Raw genomic sequence first — 25,598 nt, 5'->3', positions numbered from 1 at the left:
ATTCCTCTGAAATTAAGTGCCTCATTAATGGTTACATGTCCAGAGTGCAGGTGAGACTGTTATCAAATCCATCACTATTCAGACAAAAACCCCAGGGTGAAATTCTGTGCTGAATAAAAAAAAATTACAGGTGAGGAAGAAGGAACTTTGATGGCTTAAAACAGCCTTCTTATCATCCAACTTTTAGCTGTCCCAGGAGCTATAGCTGGCATCGACCTGTTTTATGCCCTACCACCTCATTTTTTACCAAGGCCTTTCAGAACAGAAGGAACATTACAATGAAGTACAGGAGCTACCATCCAAGGATGTATTTATTTCAGTCAGATGTAGTGAAGAAGGTAAGCTCACTGGAGGAGAGATGGGAGATAGAAGAGAGAACAAAATTAGGGAACTGAAGAGCAGCTGTTCAAATTAACTCATTGCATCTGTCTAAAGTCATACAAAAAGATATAATTTTACCCAAGAGCAAACCTTCCAAATGGCAATTTATTTTCTAGAAATAATTTAATGACACACAACTACTTGAGTGCTGGTACTTTACATACAAATAAAAATGGCAAGTCTTTGCACTTCAGTGTTGTCATCTAAATTAAACTTTTGAGACCAAGTCCTCTGTGGGTATAAATTAACATAGCTCTACTAATGCAAGAGGAATTATTTATACACCAGAAGGAGAAATAGCATAGGGAAAAGACATTTTTTGACTATAAAACACTAGCTCAGTCCTGATTGTTTTTACTTAAATTATTAATCCTCTGGGCATCTCCAGTGAATAGATTTTATAACATTTGTAGATCTGGAGAATGCATATATAGATTAATGAATTGATAGGACAAGCCTTTTAGCTCTCAAAAAGATGAAGCACAGGGCTGAACCATGTAGGACAAGGGAAATCTATAACCAAGGTTTCTAGGCAGCTTATGAAAAACTCCTGCAATTTTGGCTTTAAAGGCCACAAGTGCCATCAGGGAAAAGGATTGTAAAAAATAGGTATTCTCACATTTAGAGAAAAAAATCTTTTACTATTAATTATTTTCAGAGCCAGTGTATTCTCCAAACTTTCATTTCCCTTGGTGGAGAACTCAAACCTTTCTAAAGAGAAGGGACAAGCATGAAGCATGTTCCTCACACCACTGGTATGTGCCATTGGTATCCACATATGGGATGTAATCCTCTGCAAAAATGCAATTAGTCACAAAACAGCAGCAAAAGTTCAACTTACTGTTTTACAATAGGATTTAAATCCTTGTCCAAAAAAAAAAAAAAAAATTAAACGCTGCAAGTTACAGGTGGAAGGAATTGTACTTCTGAACTCTCAGAGGAGAGAACCCAAGACACGACACATCAGGGTCACTGGACTCAATCCCATGGCTGCATTCAACATTGCCTTGGAGTCAAAGCATTTGTTCTTTATTGCAACTGGCTATGATCCCTTCAAGCAGAGGGACTTCCACTGGGCTATCCATCTTTCTGTGGTACACTGGTGGCGCTTCAAAGGTGATGCAATATTGTTTTGTAGGTTTTGGGTTTTTTTCTTTTCTTTTTGTTCTCAGAGGACATTAGGTAATGGTACTTTTACCTGCTGATGTGCATCAAGACACTTCTGTTGTGATATGTTCCTTGGGAATGCGAGAAAGTAAACAATTGAGCTCCTATTTTCACACCTCTAGTTCCATTTATTTCAAAGTAGTGCTGGTGCATTCTCTCTTCTCAAAGACTATATACAAATGGACCCCCCAAAAGCAAATTAAAAAAACAAGAAGGTGGTGTTAAAAATACACATTAACTATTTAAAAAGCAAAAAGATTTGTGATAGTAGGAGGCTAGGCTCTTAACAGAGGCATTAGCGAGGGCTTTGCTCTCTGAACTTCTGCTGAATATGCTTTACTAGGAATATTTTACTCATCAGTAATGTTCTGCAAGTAGAATGACAGTGATGTTTATTCAGAATGCTGAATTTATTAAATGGGGATCTTATATCACCCAGCTTATGTTCTCATAAGCTAAGTGGCTAAAAATTTTACAGATGAATAAGATTAATATGACATTTATTATTAGACTAGGAAGTAGTAAACAACATTCTAATGTGAAAAGATGTGCTTTTTGTGGGTTTGGTTTCCTTCTTTGAAAAAGTAGGAATGGCATCCTTCCTTAACTGAACAAGCTTTTAAATGCAATGAATACAGATGCACAGAAATGCTCTTAGTGGTTGTTTATCAGTAGATGTTTTTCTTAGATTTAAAAAAAAAATCTTATCCAAGATTATCTGTATTTAAATTGTGACTATATCAGGTAAATTAATAGAAAAAACCATTTACTATGTTTTGGGAAAGGGGTCCCAATATTGCTATGGTGTAATTTAAAACATAATTCTCTATAAATTCAATTTAATCACATATATCTCCTATATGAAAGAGAAATGTTAGTGAACTAAAAAAAAACAAGTAAAATGAAAGAGAAATAAATTTGCATTATTTCACCTATTAACAAAAATATGAACCTTGTGAGATTAGGTGGGAACACATTTATTAAATACTGATGATATAAAAAGAATTTCAGTACAAAATTATTCTGGGAATGATTTCATTTATCTACCATGGAAAATTATCTAGAACAGAAGTTTAATACAGTGAGAGGCTTGTGTAATAAGTGTGAATAAAATAGATTCATAAAATTCTAAAAGAGGAGGAAAGTTAAAAAATTGTGTGCTTTTGTCATCAATAAACAGTGAGGAGGGAGAGGGAGATGGAGCAGGAGAGGGACAGGGACAGGGAGAAGGAGAGGACCTATTTGATTAGACAACTCTGTATGTGTGGGGTAGGATTTTAGCAATATTTACAGTTTATACACCAGTAAGGAAAGGAAAGCCATGACACATTCATATGTCCAGTGCTTCAGTATATAGAAATCAAAATTTATGGCAGGACTACAAATGATATGTTTTTCTGCCAATATATATGAATTTTCCACATGGAAGTGCAACTGAAGTTTTCTTTTTCACAAAAATGTATCAAAAATTCACTGAAATTGTTTATTGTTTTTAAATTCAACCTACCACTTTACATCTTCATCAGCAGTAAAGATGAAGACTTCAGAAATTCCCATTATTCATCTTGTTGTAAGAAAGGCATGGGGCATGAGACTCTGGGATTAGACTGTCAAAATAAACAGTTTTCATCTTTGTGACTTATTATGTGTATGCGTGTTGCAGAGGGCAAAGGACAGTCTTCCACAATTTCAAGACATCAAACAAAGAATCAACCTCTAACCAAGCATAACGTGTTTTAAATAAGGGTTTGAAGAAAAGGAAAAAAAAAAGCTATGACCGTTGCCTTTGATGGGTCAGTGCTTCTTATGTCTCTGAAACATGTATGGATCTTCTCACCTGTGCCTGTGGTTCCTGTTACAAAAAATGCTACAAAAGCAAAGTGGTGGATGAAAACAAGGCTCTGTTAGAGATCCCAGAATCCAGTAATCCTTCAATTACTGGCATTGCAAGAGCTGTGGAAACAGGAGGACTAGCTTGCATTTGAATTTTTACTTTGTCTCTTTGTCCAGAAAGAATTTGTATGGTAATGTTGAGTTTTACTAAGAAAACAAATTGGAGAAAAACGAAATTTCCCCAGCAATACAAAGTAATTCCATTAAAAGTTTACTTTTACATTTTTTCCTGAACATATTTCTACTTCAGTAGGAATGAAATCAACAGAAAAGTATGGATCCCTAGACCTTTATCATAGGGATTGATTTGTAAATTAAATTGTGTTTATGCCCATATCGATGAAGAAATTAACTTCATCCTTGATATGCATATGGACAAACTTCCAGACCTCATGAGACTTCTGAGACTGGCACAATGCTACATACCTGGGGGACCCTAAAAGACAAGCACTAGAGCAGCTTGTAGGGTAGGGATGAAAACAATTGTCTGGGAATGTTGGTTTTCCTCTAGGCTGTAGGTTTCTGGATGACACCTAAGCCTCAGCATTCCTTGCCAAGCATATCCTTCTGAACCGGGGCTGCACCTCATCCCTCAGACCTTGTACCTACACAACTTTGCAGAGTCCAAGTCAGCATATCCATGGCCCCAGGGTTTCACTGGAGCTGTGATGATGGGTGTTGTGTGTACTAGCAGCCATAACGTGGTGACCCCTTCCCTGCACAATGCACTAATCACAGCCTTATTGTGAAACACATGTCTATCATCCCCTTTGGGTTAATTGCTGTGCCACTGGTGGAGTTCAGCTCCAGATCAAGGTAGAAAAATGTACATAACTACATTTATCTATCTGCACATCCTTGCTCTGATTACAGTCAGGAAACCTCCACAATGCAGTTAAAAACTAACCGCAAAGTGTGTACTTGGCTCTCTAGGCACCACTGAGAGTAGAGACCAGAATGCAAATTTACACACACAAGTGCAGCTCACACCTCTAACACGTGGCTACCTAAGCCAAGGCACCTCTCTCTGTGGCTTTGCCGTACCAGGCCATCCATCACTGCAGCATGCTGGCCCAGCCTTGAAGAGATACTCATGCCATTTTGTTCCTCCCAAACAAATATTCCAAATTTGCACTTCTTGGAAGTAGTTTCAATTCCATTAAAGCAAATGGAGCTGTATTTCCTTAAACCATGCCCGCACATGTCCCACGAGGTACTTCTATACTAGTCCAGACATTTTAAGGCAGGACACAGGCATCAAAATGTATAACCAGCAAAGAAGCTGGGCAAACAACAGAGCAGTCAAAAGTGTGCTTATAGCATGGGTTTCAGAAAGGAAACTACTTAGCACTGCCCAATGACTGAAGTCAGCTAGAAAAGCCAAATGCCGTCAGGAGTCTTCACACCTGAGAGAAGGTTTTGTGGTTGCATCTGAATGATGTGTCAAAACCCAAGCATGACATTTGGTTAGGTGTCATACAATATATATGCACATAAAACGTTTGTAAAGTATTTTTTAAACCAACAAATTAGTGTCTCAGGCTGTCATGTTATTACAATTGTGCTGTATCTGCAAGCAGGGTGAGAAGCTGCATTTACATTTGAAAATTGCAAATACAAATTATATTTGTACATCTGAAAATGTATTTACATTTGATAAAGTTATGCAAAATATGATGGCAGCACTTGGCAATGTGTCTTTTGAAATAAGCATGAAGAGCCCATTAATTTGAAGTTGTTAGCATAATGGTTTATGCCATTAGGTATCAAATCTCTTTTTGTAATTACAGAAGAGATCACAACCAACAACGAAATTGTGTTTAGGTGCTCAGGAAAAACAAATTAGTTTAATATACAGTCCACAGACGTTTGAGAGCCATATGTTACTGTTGCCTTTGTTATTTTTGAAAGCTGCTATGATTTATTACTCTAAACATATAGTGATAAATTGAAAACATGGATTAAAACATCTCCTACTTGACCTTTTCAGAGCTATCTAATGAATATAAATATTTATTTTATGGATTCAATGGTTGCTGATCAAGTTATATATTTTGAAAAGTATTATTTGAATTATTATTCCACCATTCAAATTGCATAGTTCCACGATAAATTTTGTAGGCATTTTTTGCTAATAGGCATCTTACAAACCGTTGCATAACCCCAATGAACTCACACTGCACCAATAATTGTAGAGGCATATGATCGTCTGTAACTTGATGATCTTTCCACTATAACAATACAAGAAATCCCTCTGGCATCAACTCTCCACCTGAAACAAATCTTAACTTCTATTTATTCATTCAGAGATGAGAAATCAGTCAGCTATTGTGAATAAAATAGGAATGCATAACAACAAAACCAAAACAAGCAGTTTCCACTTTCCCTTGGATTTTTTATTCCTGTTCACATTTGTAATACTTTCATTCTTAGCCTTGCCCTTATTTCTGAAGACCTGAGTTGTCTTCACTTGGCACAAAGCAAAATAAAAGACAGCACTAAGCTGCAGTGATTGAAGACAAATAATAGAAGCAGCATCTTGTCCCAGTGCAGCTACTAAATTCTGGTGTGGATTACAGCCTATTCTCCCTTCTGTGCCTCATCTGGTTGAGCCATGAAGAGAAAAAAGTACTTAATTGCTTTTCAGTGTACGCGTCTGCTGTAGGGTCAAGCACACAACCAGCAAGCCCTTAAATTTATGCAAAGAATTCCTGAGGTAGTAGACTTTTTATTCCTTGTCCTGCAAAGTGGTGAATAGTCTGGTGTCTCTATGCTGGTTAGTATTATACTACTCATTAGAAAACCGCTCTAAATTCCCACTTATTGTAACTACACCAGTTTACCAATGAGCAAGAACAAGAACACCTTTTGGGAGTTCTTGTTTCAGCTGCCCTAGAAAAGGGATTTCTAGAAAACCTTTACTTTTTAAATTTGAGTCTAAGTTTTACTTACCCTGTGTTTTCTGTGTCCTCAACTAGTTGTGACCTGCACAAAATGCACCACCTCCCTCTGTTGCTCCCACAAAATTGGGGCCTCCAATATGCAATTTACAGATTTAGTCCACAGAGTGTCTTCCAAATGACATTTATACAAAATGCTTTTCCAAGTGCTTTCAGTCTCAGCCTGAACACTCCTCAGCTTTGATAACTAACTCAGGTGCTTTTGCTTGTTCTGTCTCTGGCCTTGTTTATAAAGATATTGTGCAGTAAGTTAGGGAATTAATTTACAGCTGCTTTCCACTAACTCTCTCTGTAAACACCCCTATAGCACACTAAATTGCCTTGGTTTGAAGCAACTTAATCTCCTCTCAATGCAACATGAAATATCTAATACTTTCTGCAAAGTGAGTAACCACAAAAGAGGGCATGCAGGAAACCAAATTAGCTGTAAATTCACAGCTGAACACACTACTTTCTGTAGAAAAACCATCTATTTCAGTTAATTCTTTGCAACTAGGTCGTGGTGATGATGCACCAGGATCCCTGAGAAGTTTCATTTGCTCTTCCTGCTTTCACTTTCACTGTCATGACTGTAGAGCTGGTGTCTAGTCAGTGAGAGAATCTTATTATAGTAACATCCAAATGTGACACACAGCAAGGATTAAAGTGTTATCCAACTTGTAAATGCATAAGCAGGCTCCCTGGAAACAGAATTCAGACTGATATTTTCATTTTCAAACCTGTATTTTTCTCCATCTGAGCAGTCAATGGAGCATCTTCCTTTCTAAGTAAGACCCAATTATAATGAGAGCTTGGATTGACAGGAAACATTATTATAACTGAATGAGCTGTCAAATCCATGATTAATAAGGTTTTTCATTTAGGTTCAACAATAGCAGCATTAGACTACTGCCATATTATTATTCAATAACTCATAGCATTCATAAGAAGATTTATTTTCCGTTTCAGAGGGTAGACCAAGATGTTTCACATTCAGCTATTCATATGGGCAGAAGTGGTTTCAATATTTCATGAGATGATTTTATCTCTATTTTTGTCTGAAGATGCAAACTAATGAGAAGCCTTATGCAAAATCTAAGCTTACTGTTTGAGGATTTAGTTTCTGTTTTCCTTCTAGCTCACATGTTTTTGCATCCATATTCCTATTGCTCAAACCATGAGAACAGAGAAAGAGTATGAATGATTTAGGATGTTGATAGCCTGGGTGTTCACACCATCAAATGTTGGAGTAAAAGTAGGAGACCTAGACACCTCTGGTCTGTGTGTTCAGCGAGGTGCAAAGAACAGATAAAGACCAGATATTTCATGTTAGTCACCATGTATTTATGCATTCAGCTGGTTCAAACAGAGTAGATTTTTTTACATTACACTGCTTTCCACTTTTATATGAGAGACAATGAGGGCAGGATGGTAATGAATTAAGATATTCGCAAGGGGAAAAGAACATTTTCAGACAGAGAAGTGCTCACCCTCAGCCTTTTCATAACAAAAATGCAATTCTCTCTATCCTACATAAATTCTGCTTTCCCATCCCATTTCACACTTTGATAGAATGTGGCTGGATATTCTGTTTTTTCTGTTTCACTATTTCTCAATTTCTCCTTCCTAGCTGACTTTCTTAATCCGCTCTTCCACCCAAATGGAGGTGCTCTTCCATCACTGCAAGTGCCATAAATCATGTGTCAGGTTGACTTAAAAAAACCGTTTTAGTCCAGCATTTATTTATATATCATCAGTTATGTTTGACTACTTTTTATAAAAGTACGATGCATCAATATAAGATACAGATATATAGATGCTATATAGATACAATAGATATATAGATACGTAGTTATATATCTATATAGATATATAGATACATATAGACAGAGAGCTAGCTAGCTTACTCACTAGCTGGATAGATGTAACCTATATTGTAGCTATCTTTTTCCTCATTTTCTTCCCTTGCTGACACCTTTTGTACTTGCACAAACTAACCTTTAACATGGAACTCTTAGTTTAATATTATCATCTATCAAAGTCCCACAAGCTGGGGAAATTTATGGAGGCATTATAAGAAACATCTGACTTTCCAGCTATAACTCTTTTTGTCTTGAAACTAACTGCTACCTTCTGTAAGCCAAGTGGTGAAGACAAGTCTAAAGACACAAGATGCACCACAGCAGATGCAGAAGACAAGCACAAAGACCTGTGTCTGTTATCAGAATAAACTATGAAGTGGTTAACAAAAGGGTGATCCCTCAAAAGTGTTAGCGAGCCTCTGGGTTAACACCTTGCTATGATATAAGTTCTCAAATAAGTTATTCTTTCTTGTTTCTTCCTTGTTTAAATACACACAAAATACTTCAGAATCCACAACTGTCCTAGACAACTGTCTCTTAGTTTTTCCACCTCTTTTGTCGATACACTTCCAGCTAAAAGCTTTAAACAAGGCTAAAATGCATTATTATTATGTAATTTCATTGTTGATATTATTTTTATGATAATACTGTTATTGTTATTGCAGTACCCAATGTACAAAATGCTGCATATATAGAAAAATCATTCATGTCTATACAAATCTCCAAGATGTGAAAATGAAGCATCATGTCCCATTCCACATAGAGGAGACAGCTACATGAACAAGTTGCCACCTAGTAAATGAGCATGGATTTACAGCTCATTTAATACTCCATGGCAACTGTCTGTGTGGTTACTGCTCCAGAGTAAATGTGAGGTATCTCTGACCCTTACTGAAAATGAGGCAATGTATCTTGCTTTTACCTGAGCTTTAAGCATCCATGTAAAGTAACTAATGGGCTGTGAATCCACAATCCCTCTTCACACCTGGTGATTTCTTCATGTATCTGGAGGCAACGATATTTATGTGATTTGCTTGTGGTCACTGAAGCAGCATTTACAGAAGTGGTGATGTAAACTAGACCTACTGAGATCCTGTGAACCCCTCTCCTCACACGCCAGAATTTTCTTGCAGAGTGACTGTTCAATTGTTTGGCACATTTCCCTTCTTATGGCAGTAATTCACAAGCAAACTCAACCATTTTTTCCTCATTAATACTGCAGAACATGCATTTACCACTTACGCAAAACAGATGGATCCCTAAAAGTAACTTCCAGATATGGTTTCTTATTTCACACATAAAATATTATTTACTTTTCAAAGACTCTTACATTTAAAGTTTAAAAGTGATGCTTTGGGAATAGTTTTATCCTGGTTTATTAATCAGATTTCAACTCTAGGTAATTAAGAGTCCAAACTAGAGCAGAGTCTAAGCAGAATTCATCACCAAAATTGTCCATTAGGGTGGTCCATGCCATGCCACAAACTATTCTTTATTTTCCTTTTTTTCTCCCCAGTGACTCCTATTGTGACCCTCTGCTTGGACTCTGTCACACAAGTTCAGGTGGACAATTGATACAAACCACTGCCTACAGTCATTGCAAGCCTGGGATCACTGCTCTGGTTTTTCAGTGGCACTAACAGGAATCACAGCATATTTGAATACCCTGTGCATTTTTACTTCCCTTATTATTCTGTATGAAAAAAATAAAGAAAAAACGTAAAGAAAATCTGAACCACTACATCACAATATACTGCCATGACATCTATTTACTATTAAAATTGTATCATGTTCTGAGGCAAAATGAGACCAAAATGTTGTTAAATACCTTGGAAAAGTTTGGTGTAAATTATACACTTCTATGCATAAAGAAAAAAAAATAATTTTTTTGGTAGCCATAATAAATGCATTATTTTTTAGCGCTTAAACACTCCATCATACTTTTTTATGCCATGTCTATGGACTAACATATTCAAAAAGTAAGAAGGAAAGCCCAGGACTTCAACAGTCATCACAAATTTTAATGGATTTGATGACTCTCTCTACACTCTGTTTCTTGATAATCACTAAATTCCTCACTGCAAGGACTCTCTGGAAAATGTGTACCACGACTACAGGTCTTTTAGGATGTGACCCTGCTGTCACACTGACAGTAACTTTCTCATTTCTTTTCATGGAGCATATGGTTTAATTACCTGAATGCTCAGCTAACTGCCAAAGCTTGAATTTAATGAAGGAATACATAATACATGTGCAATGTCAGGGCTGTCCCTAACACTGACCACAAATAACACTTAAGTGACTTTAGTGAAGCTCCTTCTTTTTCTTTTTTTTCTTTCCATAATTTTTTAGCAGTGGCTATATCAACAATAGTTGATTACACAGTGCCTGGAAAACTTCATTTCAAATGTGTGCCAATTAACCTTTCTACATGGAGACCAAAGGGGGACTAGCAGGGACACCAGCCACCCCACACCAGCTTTCTGGGCTTTTCAGAGACCAGAAAAGCTCCTGAAGGTGTTTGAGCAGAGATGGAGTCAGAGATCCTGGGAGCTGCCCAGAGCCTGACAGCATCCAGAGCATCCAGAGCATCTATGGCATCCTTGGGAGCTGCCTGGCAGGTCACTGCCACTGCTGCAGATGGACATTGCAGGAGTATGGGAGCTGTGCTTCCTGCTGGAAATTTGCTGTGCTTTAGATTATCTCTGGCCATTTTAAACTGGAAAACTCTAGTGATTTCCAAACAGAAGTCAAAAATACAACCCATAATGGGTAGTGCTTCAACAGCCAGCTATCTACATAGTTAATATTCCAATTTTCTTGCTGTGAGGAGAAGGGCAAACAGTAAAATGTAGCCTGCAGAACAGCTTTGTGGGAAGTCAGGCTTCTTGGAACCCCAGCTGAGAAAAAGACATTTCTGTGCTCCCACTCCCCAAATTCTATTTTTAGACAGTTATTCTGCTGCAGTGGCTCCTTGAATTTTAGATTTATTCTTCTACTTTTTTTTGGTCCTGCTTCATAATTATATGATTTTGTTATGTCACGTGTTGTATTATGTTATATGCTTTCTGTGAGAGAGGAAGAAATTGTGCCAGCCAGCTCTTTCCTTACTGACATCAATGGTTTTTTGCTCATACACTGTTCAGGATTTTCCTTCTTTTCAAGGGTTCTATATTTGCATGTAGTTCAATTTTTTATTTCTTCTGGGCATCCTCTTTATTTTTATATTTCTTTTCTTTGTTCTCCAAGTAATTCATTTTTAGCTCTAAATTAAGCAATTTGCTTTTAACCAGTTGGCATTTTCATCAGTCAGCATATCCAAATGTTCATCTGTACCTTCCTTAATTCCATGTACTATATCAGCATTTCCTGCATCACTAATGCCTTTTTGCAATGAGACTTACACCTCAGATTGCCCTGCTGTTTCTTCAGGCAATTATGTACTGCCTGTCCTTCTAGCAGGCACACTGATATCTTCCCCACTCTGTTTCGGTTTTGAGAGTAACATCAAAGCACAGTAAGTGCCTACTTCAGACTTGATTCTCTGTGGAAATTTTAAGCTTCTGGTATTTTTTAAAAGAAAACGAGGATACTGAGAATACCAGGAAAAGGCCAGTCCTTTATTAGTTTGGGCTTCAGGGTTTCTAGTTTCTCTAACCCCTTCCTGTTGGTTCATTCAGAGTCCATAGCGTAACCAGTAGTCTGGGTCTCCAGCCAGCATTTCTTGGTTTCTTCTGTGGAAAACCCCAGGATATGAAGTGGCATGGCACATGTGTAGTCTTCATCCCAACATAGTCTAAGGATGTGGACAGGCTTTCCAGAAAATTATCACAGGCCAGCAGATCCAAACATGGCTATAAGGATCTCTGCAGCAGGGCATCAATACAAAATCCTTCAGCTTGCTCTGTTCAGCCAACAGGGAAATTAAACTGCTTGACACTGGTCAGCACCTACACCCTGCTCCAGCTTTCCCCTAAGATCCTAGCAGGAGACTGATCCTGTGCTGAGGTTTTGAATACAAGCTGCTGGGGAAGGCGACAAAAGCCTGTGTGTAACTTGAGATGTCCCTGCAGCTCCCACTCTATGCTGTGACCTTGGCTTCAGCTCACTGCGTGAGAGAAGAGCAACAAGTGGAGATGTGCTCGGAAGGGGCAAGGAACAGGAAAAGGCAAGCCTGTTGAAAGCAGTACAGGGGACTGAGGAACCACTATCATATAGGTTAGGGTGGGGAGAAGAGCACATGAGAAGTCTAGTGTGAGGGGACCCAAACACATGGGTCTGGGGGAAATCAGGCATGTGTGTCACAGAAAGGGTTTTAGGAGGGAAAGGAACCCATGGCACAGTGCGGACATGGTTCTTGGAGAAGTGGGAAGCTGCAGCACAAGGACTTGGAGGGAACTGGTTCCCACACACCTGATGCACCAGATGAGGCTGTGGTGGGGATGGGATTTTGAGACACTTTAGGGAATTGGTCACAATGACAGTATGGGGTGGTCCTCAGTTTGTAGAGCTGTACTTCCAGTCTTGCCATTAGGAAAGTTATTTATTAGGGACTTACAAAGCTAGTGGAAAATTAGAGGAAGTAACAATAGATAGGATGTGGGGAAGGAGGGGGAAGGAGAAGGTGGAAGGTGAGATTCCAGGGAGTGGAAAACATCCTCTTCTGTTGGAACAGGAAAAAAAGGGAGGAAGAGGAAGCACAGATGCAGCATCAGCAACCACAGTGCTGCACCTGTCAGAGAGAAACCTGCCCCCTTATGTTTGCATATGCACAATTCTGCATCTGCTAATGAACCTCTTTTTTCTTGCTCATTTCTAGAGCCAGAAGATTGTTAATTCCTGAAGTCTGTTCTTACCTATATTTTCCTGGCTGTCCAGTGTGCATTTTCTAACAAGCTTTTGTTTAGGAAGGTTAATTTCTTGCTACACAGCAGAAATGTTTGTGTTGAATCTACTCTATAAAGGAGCCAAAAATGTGAAAAATGCTCCAGAAGCAGAAACGAAATAGTTATAAGGAAAGAATGGAGGCACTGCAGGAAAACTCATTTGCTGAGAAATGCAGCTTATGTCTTATCAACTTAATTCCAGATAAGTCTTCATTTTGCTGTGAAGACAGATGCGATAAATATGTTAATGGCAGATTTTGATAGCTCAGTTTGTAGAAGTGCAAAGCCAGATGGAAGTGATAATTTTTATTTCATTTTAATTTTGAAATAAAAAGCAAGAAAGCAAGAAAGTTCTTGGTATCTTAACACTGTAATGACTTTTGAAAGGATAATGGACCTTAGCACAAAATGACGATTAACTATCATGCCCTGATGCTCCTATTTTATTAAATTCGAGTTTCCTTGGCTGGAATTCTCTCAACTTTCTTGCCAGAGATGAGCAGATTACTACTTTGACTGACTTTTCCAGTTCCACATTCATAAAGTTATTTAGCAGCAATCCAACTGGTGGATATTTTACTGATTCTACTGTTGCTCAGGTTAGATACATGGCTAAACAGACCATTGATAATTGGTTGGAGCTAACTTCTCTCACTCCTTATCAGGAGTGAAATTTGTCCCTTAAGCAGTGCCCTTATGGTCTTAGGAGTGCAAGGCTAAATTGTGACTTTTCATACATTGATTAAGATTGCATTTAGCAATATTTGGTGTGGACCCTTTGTTTCAACTTGATACAAAACAATTGAGAGACATAAATTAACACCTTAAAATGTGTAGAATATTTACTGCTTGAACTGATAGGCAAAAAGCTAGAAAACTTTTCCTGCTTGAATCTTCTTGAAGGGGAGGAAACAGCAGGTTTCCAAGCATGCCAAAAATGAAATTTTAGAAAACTATTTTCAAGGAAATTATTAAGTGAAAACTTGGTTTGTCATATTTGCAGTGGTGTTTCTAATGTGTGGAAAAAACAGACATATCTGGTTTGTTCCCTTTATATGAATTTTCATGTCAGGAAAGTGAGGTCCTGAATGAGTACTCCCACAGGAACTTCTCTCCAGAAACAACTTAGCAAGAGGGTGAAATGCTCCATTCTCAGATCAGTAACATTAGCTTAGGGTTTTATTAGGTCATTCTCACTTTCTAGATAAGCTCATGAATCAGAAACTGAATGACCATTTAATTCTACATACCAGTTAAAACCCTCTCTGAAATTCATTCCAACGCTTTTATCAAAGAGAATGTAGATTTCTGGTGAATTTTTAAATATATTTTACCACAAGACAAAGGATACAAGTTGTTATGTCATTCCTGTCCTCAGCTGAGGGTGCTTGTGGATAGAGGTATTGTCTATTGGATAAATATATGCTATTGGATAGTAATATTAGATAGATATCTGCTGTATGAAGTATAAGATTATTTTCATCACTCAACACAAGCTATTTTTTTCCCATTTGTTTAATTTACATGCATTTTCTTGGGGTTTGTCTAATTCAATTAGCAAGTAATACAAAATTGCAAACATATATGGCCTGGGTGTTACTTACACAAACAAAATGCTCATAGGAGAGGGAAAGAGAAAGTCTGTGCTGTGCTGTGGAGGGCAGAGGAGAGATCCCAGGTTCTGGAAGTGAAAGCTGTATCAGCAGAGCTGAGCCAACTTAATTAGCCCTGTGAAGAGACTGGGCAGAGTGTTTGGTTAATGCAGCTGCATCGCGTTTGAGAATTCATCTGCTGTCTCTGGACTTTGCTGAACTGTGCAGACATCCATGTCTCTGCAGCATTGCACCTTGCACACAAGCAGAGGCAGTTCTGTCTGAGGTTCCACTCCACGCTGGATGCCAATCTCATACAATCCAGTGACTCACATAACCAAAAGCACACAGTGCAGCCTTCAGCCCTGAGCTTCCTTACCAAGATCAGAGAACAGCAGGAAGAGACAGCTGGAGCTTTGCTGCGAGCTGAGGCTATCAAAGCACAAGCTGTAGGTAAAGGTGACCCACGTTTACAGATAATGCTCAGATAGTGGCAAAAACCAGACAGATCTTAGTCTTCTGTGGGCCCATGCAGCAGCAGCATTTTATCCTGCAGCACCAAACCAAGCAGAACTTCCCAAATGGTGTGCAAGGAAACCATTCACCACTCTCCAGCAAGCAGCCAGAGCTCCCCAAGCACCAGGAGGAGCGTGGCAGCTCATGCAGCACTAAAGCTTATCCCAGGTTGCCACCTTGACAGGCTTAAGTTCAGCTCATTAGGACGCTCATCTGTTATTTATGCAAATAAGCCTATGCATAGTCACAAAATATGCAAAGATGGCTATTTATCAGTTTGGCACAGTTTCTGACTTTCTGAACCCTCAGACATTCCTGATACATTTAAAAAGAAAACACAATCTCCCCTAGCGCTGCAGAGGGGACAAGGCAGAGCTTAGCTGCTACCATCCACATCTTCTCAGAGGACTCATGGTGCTCAGGGTAGAAAAGATAATGCATTCTGCACTACTTGAAACACAATATGTTACAGCTCAGGATGTTTAATCTAGTGAATAAGGGATCTCTACTTGTTTCACATTCCCAGGGGAGGAAATTTGCAATATGCATGACTCCAAGCATTCTGACTATAGGTTATTATTTATTTATAACAGGCAGTTGCCCCCCAAAAAATTAAAAAGGGTCTCCTGAAACAGTATTTAAATTGTCTCCTTTGTCTGGACTGCTGCAGTCTAAGGTTGCTCTCACTCATGAATGTGCAAAAGGACCTCAGCTCATCTCTATTCTGCCATTATGAAAATACTCTCTTCTCACTTTATGAAAATATTATCTTATGCATGATCTGGAGTCAGCATCCACCTGCTTTTCTGCACACACAGCGATCAGTAACTGCAGGAGGTTTGAATCCTCCTGACAAGGGTACAGATTGACCAGAAACACAGCTTCAGGGAATTTTCCCCCAGTTCTTTACCCTGGCCAGTAACAGGGTGATTGCTTGCCTGTTAGCAGCACGGACAAGTTGCTTATGTATCCTTCCTTGCACAACAGGATGTCTTATTTAAGCTGCTCAATGTTCATTGTAAAAGTTAGAAGATGTTTCTGCAGTAAAGATAGGAGAAAATGACACACCCTTTTTCTGTAGCGCGCTTATCTTAGGGAGCCATCTTACCCATTCAATTCTCCTACAGACTGTTGTAACCATCTCCCAGGATCTATCTGCAGCTTTGGACCTGCATGTGGGCTTGGAATTGGGGAATGAGAGGAGGAACACCCCCAGCAGGCAAGGAGAGGTACTCACAAACGCTGCCCTTTCAGAGTGGTTACAATTCAACTTGAGTTTCATACTAACACACAAAAAATGAACTTTCTCTGAATCCCCCAAAATATAATTACATAAATTACATTGTATTTAAAGCACAGCAATCATAACAGAGAGTGCTCAGTCCACCGTGACATCATGATGATGATCTCATCATGAGAGAGAATAGTAAGAGCAAAAGCAAGAAAACTCTTGGGTTCAGATACAGATAAGAAATGAAGGAAAGAGGGGGAAAAACCCTAAAACAATGATGCAGAGGTAGTCACTCACCACCTCCCACAAGGAGACTGCTGTCTGACCAGTCTGTGAGCTATGGATATCTTCCTAGGCAAATCACCCCCTCAGTTTTTATTGCTGAACATGGTATTATGTGTCATGGAATATCACTTTGGTCAGCTCCCCCATCTGTGTCCTCTCCCAACCTCTTGCCCAACTCCAGTCAAATTTCTTGGGAAAGACTGGGAAATCAGGAAGGCCTTGATGCTGTGGGTGCATGGCTGTAAAATAGCCAAAAGATTGGTGTGTTATCAACCCTGATTACATCAAAAATACAAAAAATACAGTAATTTCACGACTATAAGGCGCACCCTTTTGACTAAAATCTCCCCCCAAAACCGGAAGTGCGCCTTATAGTCCGGTGCGCCTTATCTGATCTACAAAGTTGCAACATTTGCCACCCCGGAAGTGAGAGCCCGTCGGCATCGGGGCCGCCCCCGCGCGGGGCGGACGCGCCGGCTTCGGGGCCGCCCCCGCGCGGGCCGTCCCGCCGGCATCGGGGCCGCCCCCGCGCGGGGCGGACCCGCCGGTATCGGGGCCTCCCCGCCGGCATCGGGGCCGCCCCCGCGCGGGGCGGACGCGCCAGCTTCGGGGCCGCCCCCGCGCGGGCCGTCCCGCCGGTATCGGGGCCGCCCCCGCCGGCATCGGGGCCGCCCCCGCGCGGGGCGGACCCGCCGGTATCGGGGCCGCCCCCGCCGGCATCGGGGCCGCCCCCGCGCGGGGCGGACCCGCCGGTATCGGGGCCGCCCCCGCCGGCATCGGGGCCGCCCCCGCGCGGGGCGGACCCGCCGGTATCGGGGCCGCCCCCGCCGGCATCGGGGCCGCCCCCGCGCGGGGCGGACCCGCCGGTATCGGGGCCGCCCCCGCCGGCATCGGGGCCGCCCCCGCGCGGGGCGGACCCGCCGGTATCGGGGCCGCCCCCGCCGGCATCGGGGCCGCCCCCGCGCGGGGCGGACCCGCCGGTATCGGGGCCGCCCCCGCCGGCATCGGGGCCGCCCCCGCGCGGGGCGGACCCGCCGGTATCGGGGCCGCCCCCGCCGGCATCGGGGCCGCCCCCGCGCAGGGCCGTCCCGCCGGCATCGGGGCCGCCCCCGCGCGGGGCGGACCCGCCGGCTTCGGGGCCGCCCCCGCGCGGGGCGGACCCGCCGGTATCGGGGCCTCCCCGCCGGCTTCGGGGCCGCCCCCGCGCGGGGCGGACGCGCCGGCTTCGGGGCCGCCCCCGCCGGTATCGGGGCCGCCCCCGCCGGCATCGGGGCCGCCCCCGCGCGGGCCGTCCCGCCAGCATCGGGGCCGCCCCCGCACGGGGCGGACCCGCCGGTATCGGGGCCGCCCCCGCCGGTATCGGGGCCGCCCCCGCCGGCATCGGGGCCGCCCCCGCGCGGGGCGGACGCGCCGGCTTCGGGGCCGCCCCCGCCGGTATCGGGGCCGCCCCCGCCGGCATCGGGGCCGCCCCCGCGCGGGCCGTCCCGCCAGCATCGGGGCCGCCCCCGCGCGGGGCGGACCCGCCGGTATCGGGGCCGCCCCCGCCGGCATCGGGGCCGCCCCCGCGCAGGGCGGACGCGCCGGCTTCGGGGCCGCCCCCGCCGGTATCGGGGCCGCCCCCGCCGGCATCGGGGCCGCCCCCGCGCGGGCCGTCCCGCCAGCATCGGGGCCGCCCCCGCACGGGGCGGACCCGCCGGTATCGGGGCCGCCCCCGCCGGTATCGGGGCCGCCCCCGCCGGCATCGGGGCCGCCCCCGCGCGGGGCGGACCCGCCGGCTTCGGGACCACCCCCGCGCGGGGCCGGCCCGCCGACATTGGGACGGCTCCCTTGCAGGGGGTGTTAAAGCCGCAGGAATCGGATCGGCTGCTGCGCGGGGGGGGCAAAAGCCGCAGGGATCGGATCGGCTGCTGCGCGGGGGGGGCGAAAGCCGCAGGGATCGGATCGGCTGCTGCGCGGGGGGGGCGAAAGCCGCAGGGATCGGATCGGCTGCTGCGCGGGCGGGGCGAAAGCCGCAGGGATCGGATCGGCTGCTGCGCGGGGGGGGCGAAAGCCGCAGGGATCGGATCGGCTGCTGCGCGGGCGGGGCGAAAGCCCCCGGAAACACGGCGGCCGCCGCGCGGGGGGGGCGAAAGCCCCCGGAATCACGGCGGCCGCCGCGCGGGGGGGGCGAAAGCCCCCGGAATCACGGCGGTCGCCGCGCGGGGGGGGCGAAAGCCCCCGGAATCACGGCGGCCGCTGCGCGGGGGGGGCGAAAGCCCCCGGAATCACGGCGGTCGCCGCGCGGGCGGGGCGAAAGCCCCCGGAAACACGGCGGCCGCCACGCGGGGGGGGCGAAAGCCCCCGGAATCACGGCGGTCGCCGCGCGGGTGGGGCGAAAACCCCCAGAAGCACGGCGGCCGCCATGCGGAGAGGGGGAAAACCGCCAGAATCGGAGCGGCTGCCACGCGGGGAGGGGGCAAGCAGCTGGAATCGGGGCAGCGGCGGCACGGGGCAAGCCTGCCGGCATTGGGTCACCCGGAGCGCCAGGGAACTCCCGGAACAGCGGGGCCCTGGGGATGCTGCACGGAGCGGCGGTGGGCATAGCCCGGCCCTGCCGGGTACAGGCAGGCCCGGGAGCCAATGGCTGCCGGATTGAGGCGTGGCCTCGGCCAGCAAGCGTGCGGGAGGAGCTGGGGGCGGAGCCTCGCTGCAAAAAAAAACCCGGTGCGCCTTATAGACCGGTGCGCCTTATCTGATCTACAAAGTTGCAAAATGTGCCGGCTCCCGGGGGGTGCGCCTTATAGTCCGGTGCGCCTTATGGTCGTGAAATTACTGTACTTTACAGACTGGTGTGAAGAAAATCAATTCCATCTCAGTCAGACCCAACGCAAAGATTAATGAACAAATGCATTGTCTTACTTTGTTAAACATGAAGAAAATTGTCCTAGAACGGGCACTTCTCTTTTAACATCAAGTTCTATTCTAGAAGAACTGCCTTATTTTTTTCTTTTTTAATCCCAAACCTATTTCCCACCTGGGTGAGTGCAAAACAATGAATTCAAAAATTTCAATACAACCTGTCTCTCTGTGAACTTAATTCTGCAATTTCCAGCTGAGCAAAATTATCTTTACATCGTGAAAACATATGCTTCCCCTTAATAAAGATTTAAATACAGGCACTTCAAATCTCTCCCTTCACTTTTACAATGGTGCAGTAAAGGATTATCCATGCAAAATTATACAGCCAAGGTTTCTGCTGTGAGTCTGCATGGTTCCGTTGTTTTTCATGGATCAATTAACACACACTGGAGATTTTAGCCTTTCCTGTCTGTAATGGCTAATTTGCCTATTACAGGGAGCTGAGAGCCATCTGTGTACATGGCACAAGGATACAACAGTGAAATGAAGACTTTAAACCTGCAGAACATGACCTGTGGTTGTAAGGCGTTCCAAGACAAGACGGGATACCTTACCTTTGGAGCATGCAGCACATCAGACACGCCTTCCTTAGGCACTGCAAAAGTAGGTGGTGGTGCTGTTGGCTTTTTGGGAGGCCTGGGTGGTGGATGAAGGGTTAGGTTTTCATATCTTCGCAACATATAGTACTCCTCTTCGCTGACCTCTTCCACTGTTGTCCTAGTCGCAGGCGGTTCAACTGTCTGGACATCTTTGTTGAGCAAATGGACCAACATGTTTAAGCGATACACAGGAATCTCCCAGCTCTCCACTGGACTGCTGGCACTACTGATCAGCAAATAAGAATCTGTGATTTCTTCTTCAAACTGCAGACCAGGCGCGGCAGCCAAGACATCTTTCTCGATGGAAAGGTCCCTCACGGACACTTTGACATTAAAAGGCAAATGGAATTCTTTGCAAATCTCAGAAAGGTGGTACTGTTTCTTGTCATGAATCACTTCCACAAAGCCACCTTCCATGTACATAGGGAGGAGCACTTTTTTATATGAATCACTTAATATTTGCTCACAAGCTAAAACATCTACGAGTTTCTTTCTTCCCTCATACAGAACTTCACTGGTCTGGCGTTGCTGAACTAGAAATTGATCGCCAACTGAAACAGAAAAAAGCTCTTTATGAGGAGAAGTAAAGGCTTTAGTTGCTACAACGTGAAGATGTTCTTTTTCACTTCTTGCTATCTCTAAGTCATAGGCAGTTGGAAACTCTCGAGGTCTTCTCTTGAACTTTCCTTTGTAGTTCATAGGGATTAAATAACGTCTTTTGCAGGAATCACTTCTCATCTCAGAGGCTAGGACTCTAGCTGCCTGGTACTTTTTGTAGATGACAATCTCTTTTCCTGTAGACAATAAGTTATAAGGTTTTTGGCTTCCTGAAGGTCCTTCCATTATCTCAACAACCATAGGAAATTCTTTGCTTGTTCTCTCAAATATATCTTCCAAAGAAAATGGCTGAAGGAAAGAGCTAATATCATAACAGTCTGTTACATCCTTGACCTCAACATCCAGATCTGAGAGGATATGAACTATATCCTTTCGAACTGAAAAGCAAAAGAAATATATTGGGTTTTGTTTTCAAAAAAATTGAAATAAAATATACATCCTGTTGGACAGATACTAAAAGTACCTTCTCTGAGGTGTCCATGTGCACACCACTAACAGGGGTAGCCGCAGACAAATCGTTGTAATTTGAGAGATATGGTTATCAGATATGCATGGGACCACACAAATGAAGAGAGAGAATGAGATGTGCAATTGAGCACAGAAAAGACTAGTTCACTAATTTCACCACAGCACCTCCAAGTTTAATCAATTGTTTATCTTCTTAAACTCTTGAGTGCGAGCTGTATTTTTCTTCTTTTATTTCATAGCAGCTTAGAGTTTCTAAGAAATGAGTGGGAAAACATTTTTAATAAATAAATATCACTTGGATCCATTAACAACATGTTGCTGCTATGGCTGGGCTGAGAGAAAGAGATATCTTAATATTTATAAGAATGATAAAAATGTCTGTAATTATTAGGAAATACTATCACTTAGCAAAATGGCAAAGCCTTTGTATAACTAAGAGTAAGTTTTTCTTATGAATTAAGACATTTTAATATTATATTCCTCTCTGGAACTGTTGCATCTTTTTCTGCATCACTTGGTTTTATTCATATCAGAACTGAGCCAGTGAATTTAACGACCTGACAGGGAGCAACAGCTCTTTTACCACAACTCAACTTGCAAAATTTTGAATGCAAAACTTCCAAGAACAAAGCTGACTATGTAATTAAGGCTTGTTTAAGAATTTGGTTCCAAGCCAGTGACACCACAGATTGCTGACCAAGGCAGTAAAATTTAACAAGCAAATAATATCTAATGACTCTCTTCAATAAGGCTTATTCTAAATAGACCTACACAAATGGATAGTATATTCTGGATTCACACTTCCTTGTAGCAGGACATAGCAATATTTTATACTGAAATGTTGGTATCAGATTTATTTTCTATGACAGAATTCTATGACAGTGATTCAGGGTGTTTGTTCCAACTCTGCTTTTGTCACATTGACACCTTGAGGTGATAAACATCCTAAGCACCACAAGGGAAAGACAAAAAAGGAAAATAATTGGTGAAAATGAAACTTTCTATGAGCATTTGCAAGAGTTCCACACACATAACTTGTTCATTATTAATAAGAAGAAGTATAGAGGATTCCTGCTCACAGCCTGTGAAAATGTAATCAGTTATCCCAGTTATCAGGAATCTTTTTTTTATAGTGGATAGTATTTCTCATACTTTATCTTGTGTCTATTTATAGTTCTCCTAAAAATTGTGAAAATCCATTTTCCATGGTCCACAAGAAAGTAGTTATTCATGCACCATGAAGCCTACTTTTCAAGTTTGTATTAAATAGTTATTTAGGACATATGCAGTGCTTATTAAATGTTAAAACACCATGAAACTTAAAATAAAAACAGCAAACACAGTTCCTTACTAGAATAACTGACTGGAAGAATACCAAATATTTCTGGATGTTCTGAAGGTTTTCAGGGACATTAAATTCCTGTTTATATACAAAATTCCTATTGTTATTCCTGCACATATATCTAGGCAGATATAGCAATACACCTGAGTTAATCGAGCCTCAGGAGATGAGCTAGATCCCTGAATCTAGCTAGAGTTGCAGCAAACAGAGTACTTTATCTTTTGAGGTTATGTTTTTCAAACTCGCACATTAAATCACATAGCAAGTACAGCTGAATGTCTTATGATAAGCATATAATAACTATAGTATATTGTGTTAACAGTCTCTGTCCACTTTTATTTCTTTCTTTTTTGTCATTTGATTACATAATTCAACTGAGAAATGCTAAATTGTAAAAAGATTTCCTGCTTAATATTCTCATGAATGGACATTTCTGTTAGGATTCAATTTCTATGGACCTCATTGGTTTGCTTCTAGTAAATGCAACAAGCAGCAAAACTTTGTCAAAAGCTAAGCTACTATCCTGCAATTAGAACCCAGCTGTATCAATGTTTTGGTGGAACAATTAGAACAGCTAGTGCCATAGATATTTTGAAGTTTTTAAAAATAACAAATTAAGAGCAAAAACTTTTAAAGATATTGTTTTTCTAATCTTCTTGTTTCCTCAAACCTACAGGTTTCAGAAATAGTCCTTGAATTTTTTGTATTTATATTCAGTTGGATATTTATTTCTGCAGCAGAATAAAATAACATGATTTTCCTTTCTGTGCCATCTTCATTCTGAAAAATAAACAATAATTAACTACATTGCAACATGTATTTCCCTATTCTTTTTCTACCTCCTAGACATGGCCATGAATGACCAAGTGGCTTCTCCATGGCTGAAGTCTAAAACACAAAGAAAGAGAATCTGGGAACTGAACAGAATTCCTAAGCTCAACCTTTGTAATATGCAATATATTTTCAATGAGAATTTAATTGTAGTGATCAGCAAAATGGCAACAGAAAGAAATGCAAGATCATGGCCTGAACTAACAGATGATTAAGAAATACTAAATGAAATATTATTTTTATCTTCCTCTTGAAACTGTTATTAGTGGCAAATATGGATAAGGAATTTTTAACAAACTGAATCTTCCATGGTTATTTTAAGAAAACGTTGTGTATTTAAGGGTACTTTTGTACTTTGCTACACCAAGTTTGACAGAACACTAATTTTAATTCCTACTTACATTTCATTACTGCCTGCACTTCATAGACAGGCATGAGAATCAAACAGCCATCAAAATTCTCAGGAAGTGGACTAGAGGAGCCCCGCATATGTAAAGAATTGGAAAGTTTAACAATCCGGTTTCTGCACTTAGGGATTTTCCATTCTGCAATCTCTTTTAGGGTGTATATCTGGTCATCTTCACACTCATAGAATTCTCCTTCTTGCGAAAGGGGCAAAGTAAAGGAATGAGGCCGGTTATTTCTGACCACAACACAATTCACAGCCATTGTTCCATGGACTTCTTCCACAGAGGTGAAAGTGATCTGCTCATCATGTTTGATAGTGAAGTTTGCCAGTTTTATATCCTCGGCGCTGTAGAAACGAGGATGGCCAAACCTTGTTGGCCCGATAGAGACTTTTGTTGCAATTTCTTCAATGCTGACATATGGAGTCTTATCTGCCACAACCTTATAAAGACCTAAGAACAGAAAACTTGCATTATAAAAAGGGAAGTACACAAAGCAAGTCATGCCAAGTCATGAATGCTATAAAAATGGGGAACAAAGCACATCAAATAATTCGTAGATGATAGCTCAATTGCTAGAAATACAGCTCTATAGACGTAATATCAGATGCATGGTACAATGTATAAGAGGTTGGAATTAACCCTTTCTGCCATGTATCTAATTTCTGATGTCCAGTATTCTTAGCCAACAGTAAAACTTTTCTTTGCCACAGAAAAAAGAAAAATTATCCTAAATTTCTATCTGTCTTCTCAGAAGATCAGCTTTTAAGAGCTAAATGCAGATGTGGTATGAGGAAGCACAACATTAATGTGATCAGTTTATGCAGGATAAGTTTCTTGTCTAAACATGAGTACTATGTAACCTTCCACACACAGACTGGGAATTCCTAGACCAAGTGTGTTTAAAGATACATCCCAAATGAAAGAGTAGAACCTACAGATAAGAAAAAGCAAATAGATTTTAGCATATCTGCTAGCCCAGTCCACCAGCTGGATTAAATAAAAGTCAGGGTGTTGTAGCACTCCAGCCATCACGAGGCAATTAAAATGCTGAAGTTCTGCAAGGCAGAAGCTGTATCTGAGCTTCCCTATCTCCTAGGGACACTATTACTTCATGTTAATCATGCCCTTTGGATCTGTCTCATTAGGAATTTCCATTGCAAGAAAAATGTGTACATTTCTATATTTGCGTGAGGGTTTTCATAAAAGGAGATGAACTGGAGGGTTGAGAGGACTAAAAAGCAGGTCTTAGCTGAACTATGTGGTTCAGCTGCCTTCTTCACAAGGCATGGCAGCATTGCAAATGCTGCCTTATGGAATTGCAGTGCAACTTCCTGAGACAGACACTGACAAAGACGCTTTCAAGTGAATATAACCGAGAATAGAGGTTATCTCTAGGCCAAGTTTGCTAGTTGCAAACAAACCAATAGCTACAGCTACAGTGACAAAGAAGCCAAGCTCCCTGGGGGATACTGCATCTTTTCTCCCTTTGTCTGCCAAAGCCAAACAGCAAAAATCCTACTGCCCCACTCTTCCACACTATTGACTCCTCTGGGCCACAGAGAGGACACTTTGTGGTAAATGTGTGCTCCCATTTTGGCTGTTAAGGAGGAAGCATGGGATCGGGAATCAAGAAGCCTGGTTAGTACTGCTAAATACATTTTTACGGTAGTGTCAAATCAC

At 42.4% G+C, this 25,598-nt stretch overlaps 1 protein-coding gene across 1 annotated transcript in view; it reads right to left on the bottom strand.

Moving 5' to 3' along the window:
* The window catches only part of THEMIS (thymocyte selection associated), a 73,238-nt gene that overhangs the window by 27,195 nt on the left and 20,445 nt on the right, over nucleotides 1-25,598 (bottom strand). The window contains exons 3-4 of the mRNA XM_033056032.1: nucleotides 23,910-24,368; nucleotides 20,205-21,244 (exon numbers count right to left, since the gene is read on the bottom strand). Of these exons, the coding sequence (XP_032911923.1) occupies nucleotides 20,205-21,244; nucleotides 23,910-24,368 (1,499 nt within the window). The remainder of the gene's footprint in view (nucleotides 1-20,204; nucleotides 21,245-23,909; nucleotides 24,369-25,598) is intronic.

The sequence above is a fragment of the Catharus ustulatus genome, chromosome 3, assembly GCF_009819885.2.
Source record: "Catharus ustulatus isolate bCatUst1 chromosome 3, bCatUst1.pri.v2, whole genome shotgun sequence".
Classification (NCBI taxonomy): Eukaryota; Metazoa; Chordata; class Aves; order Passeriformes; family Turdidae; genus Catharus; species Catharus ustulatus.
This window is presented reverse-complemented; position numbering and strand designations above follow the sequence as displayed.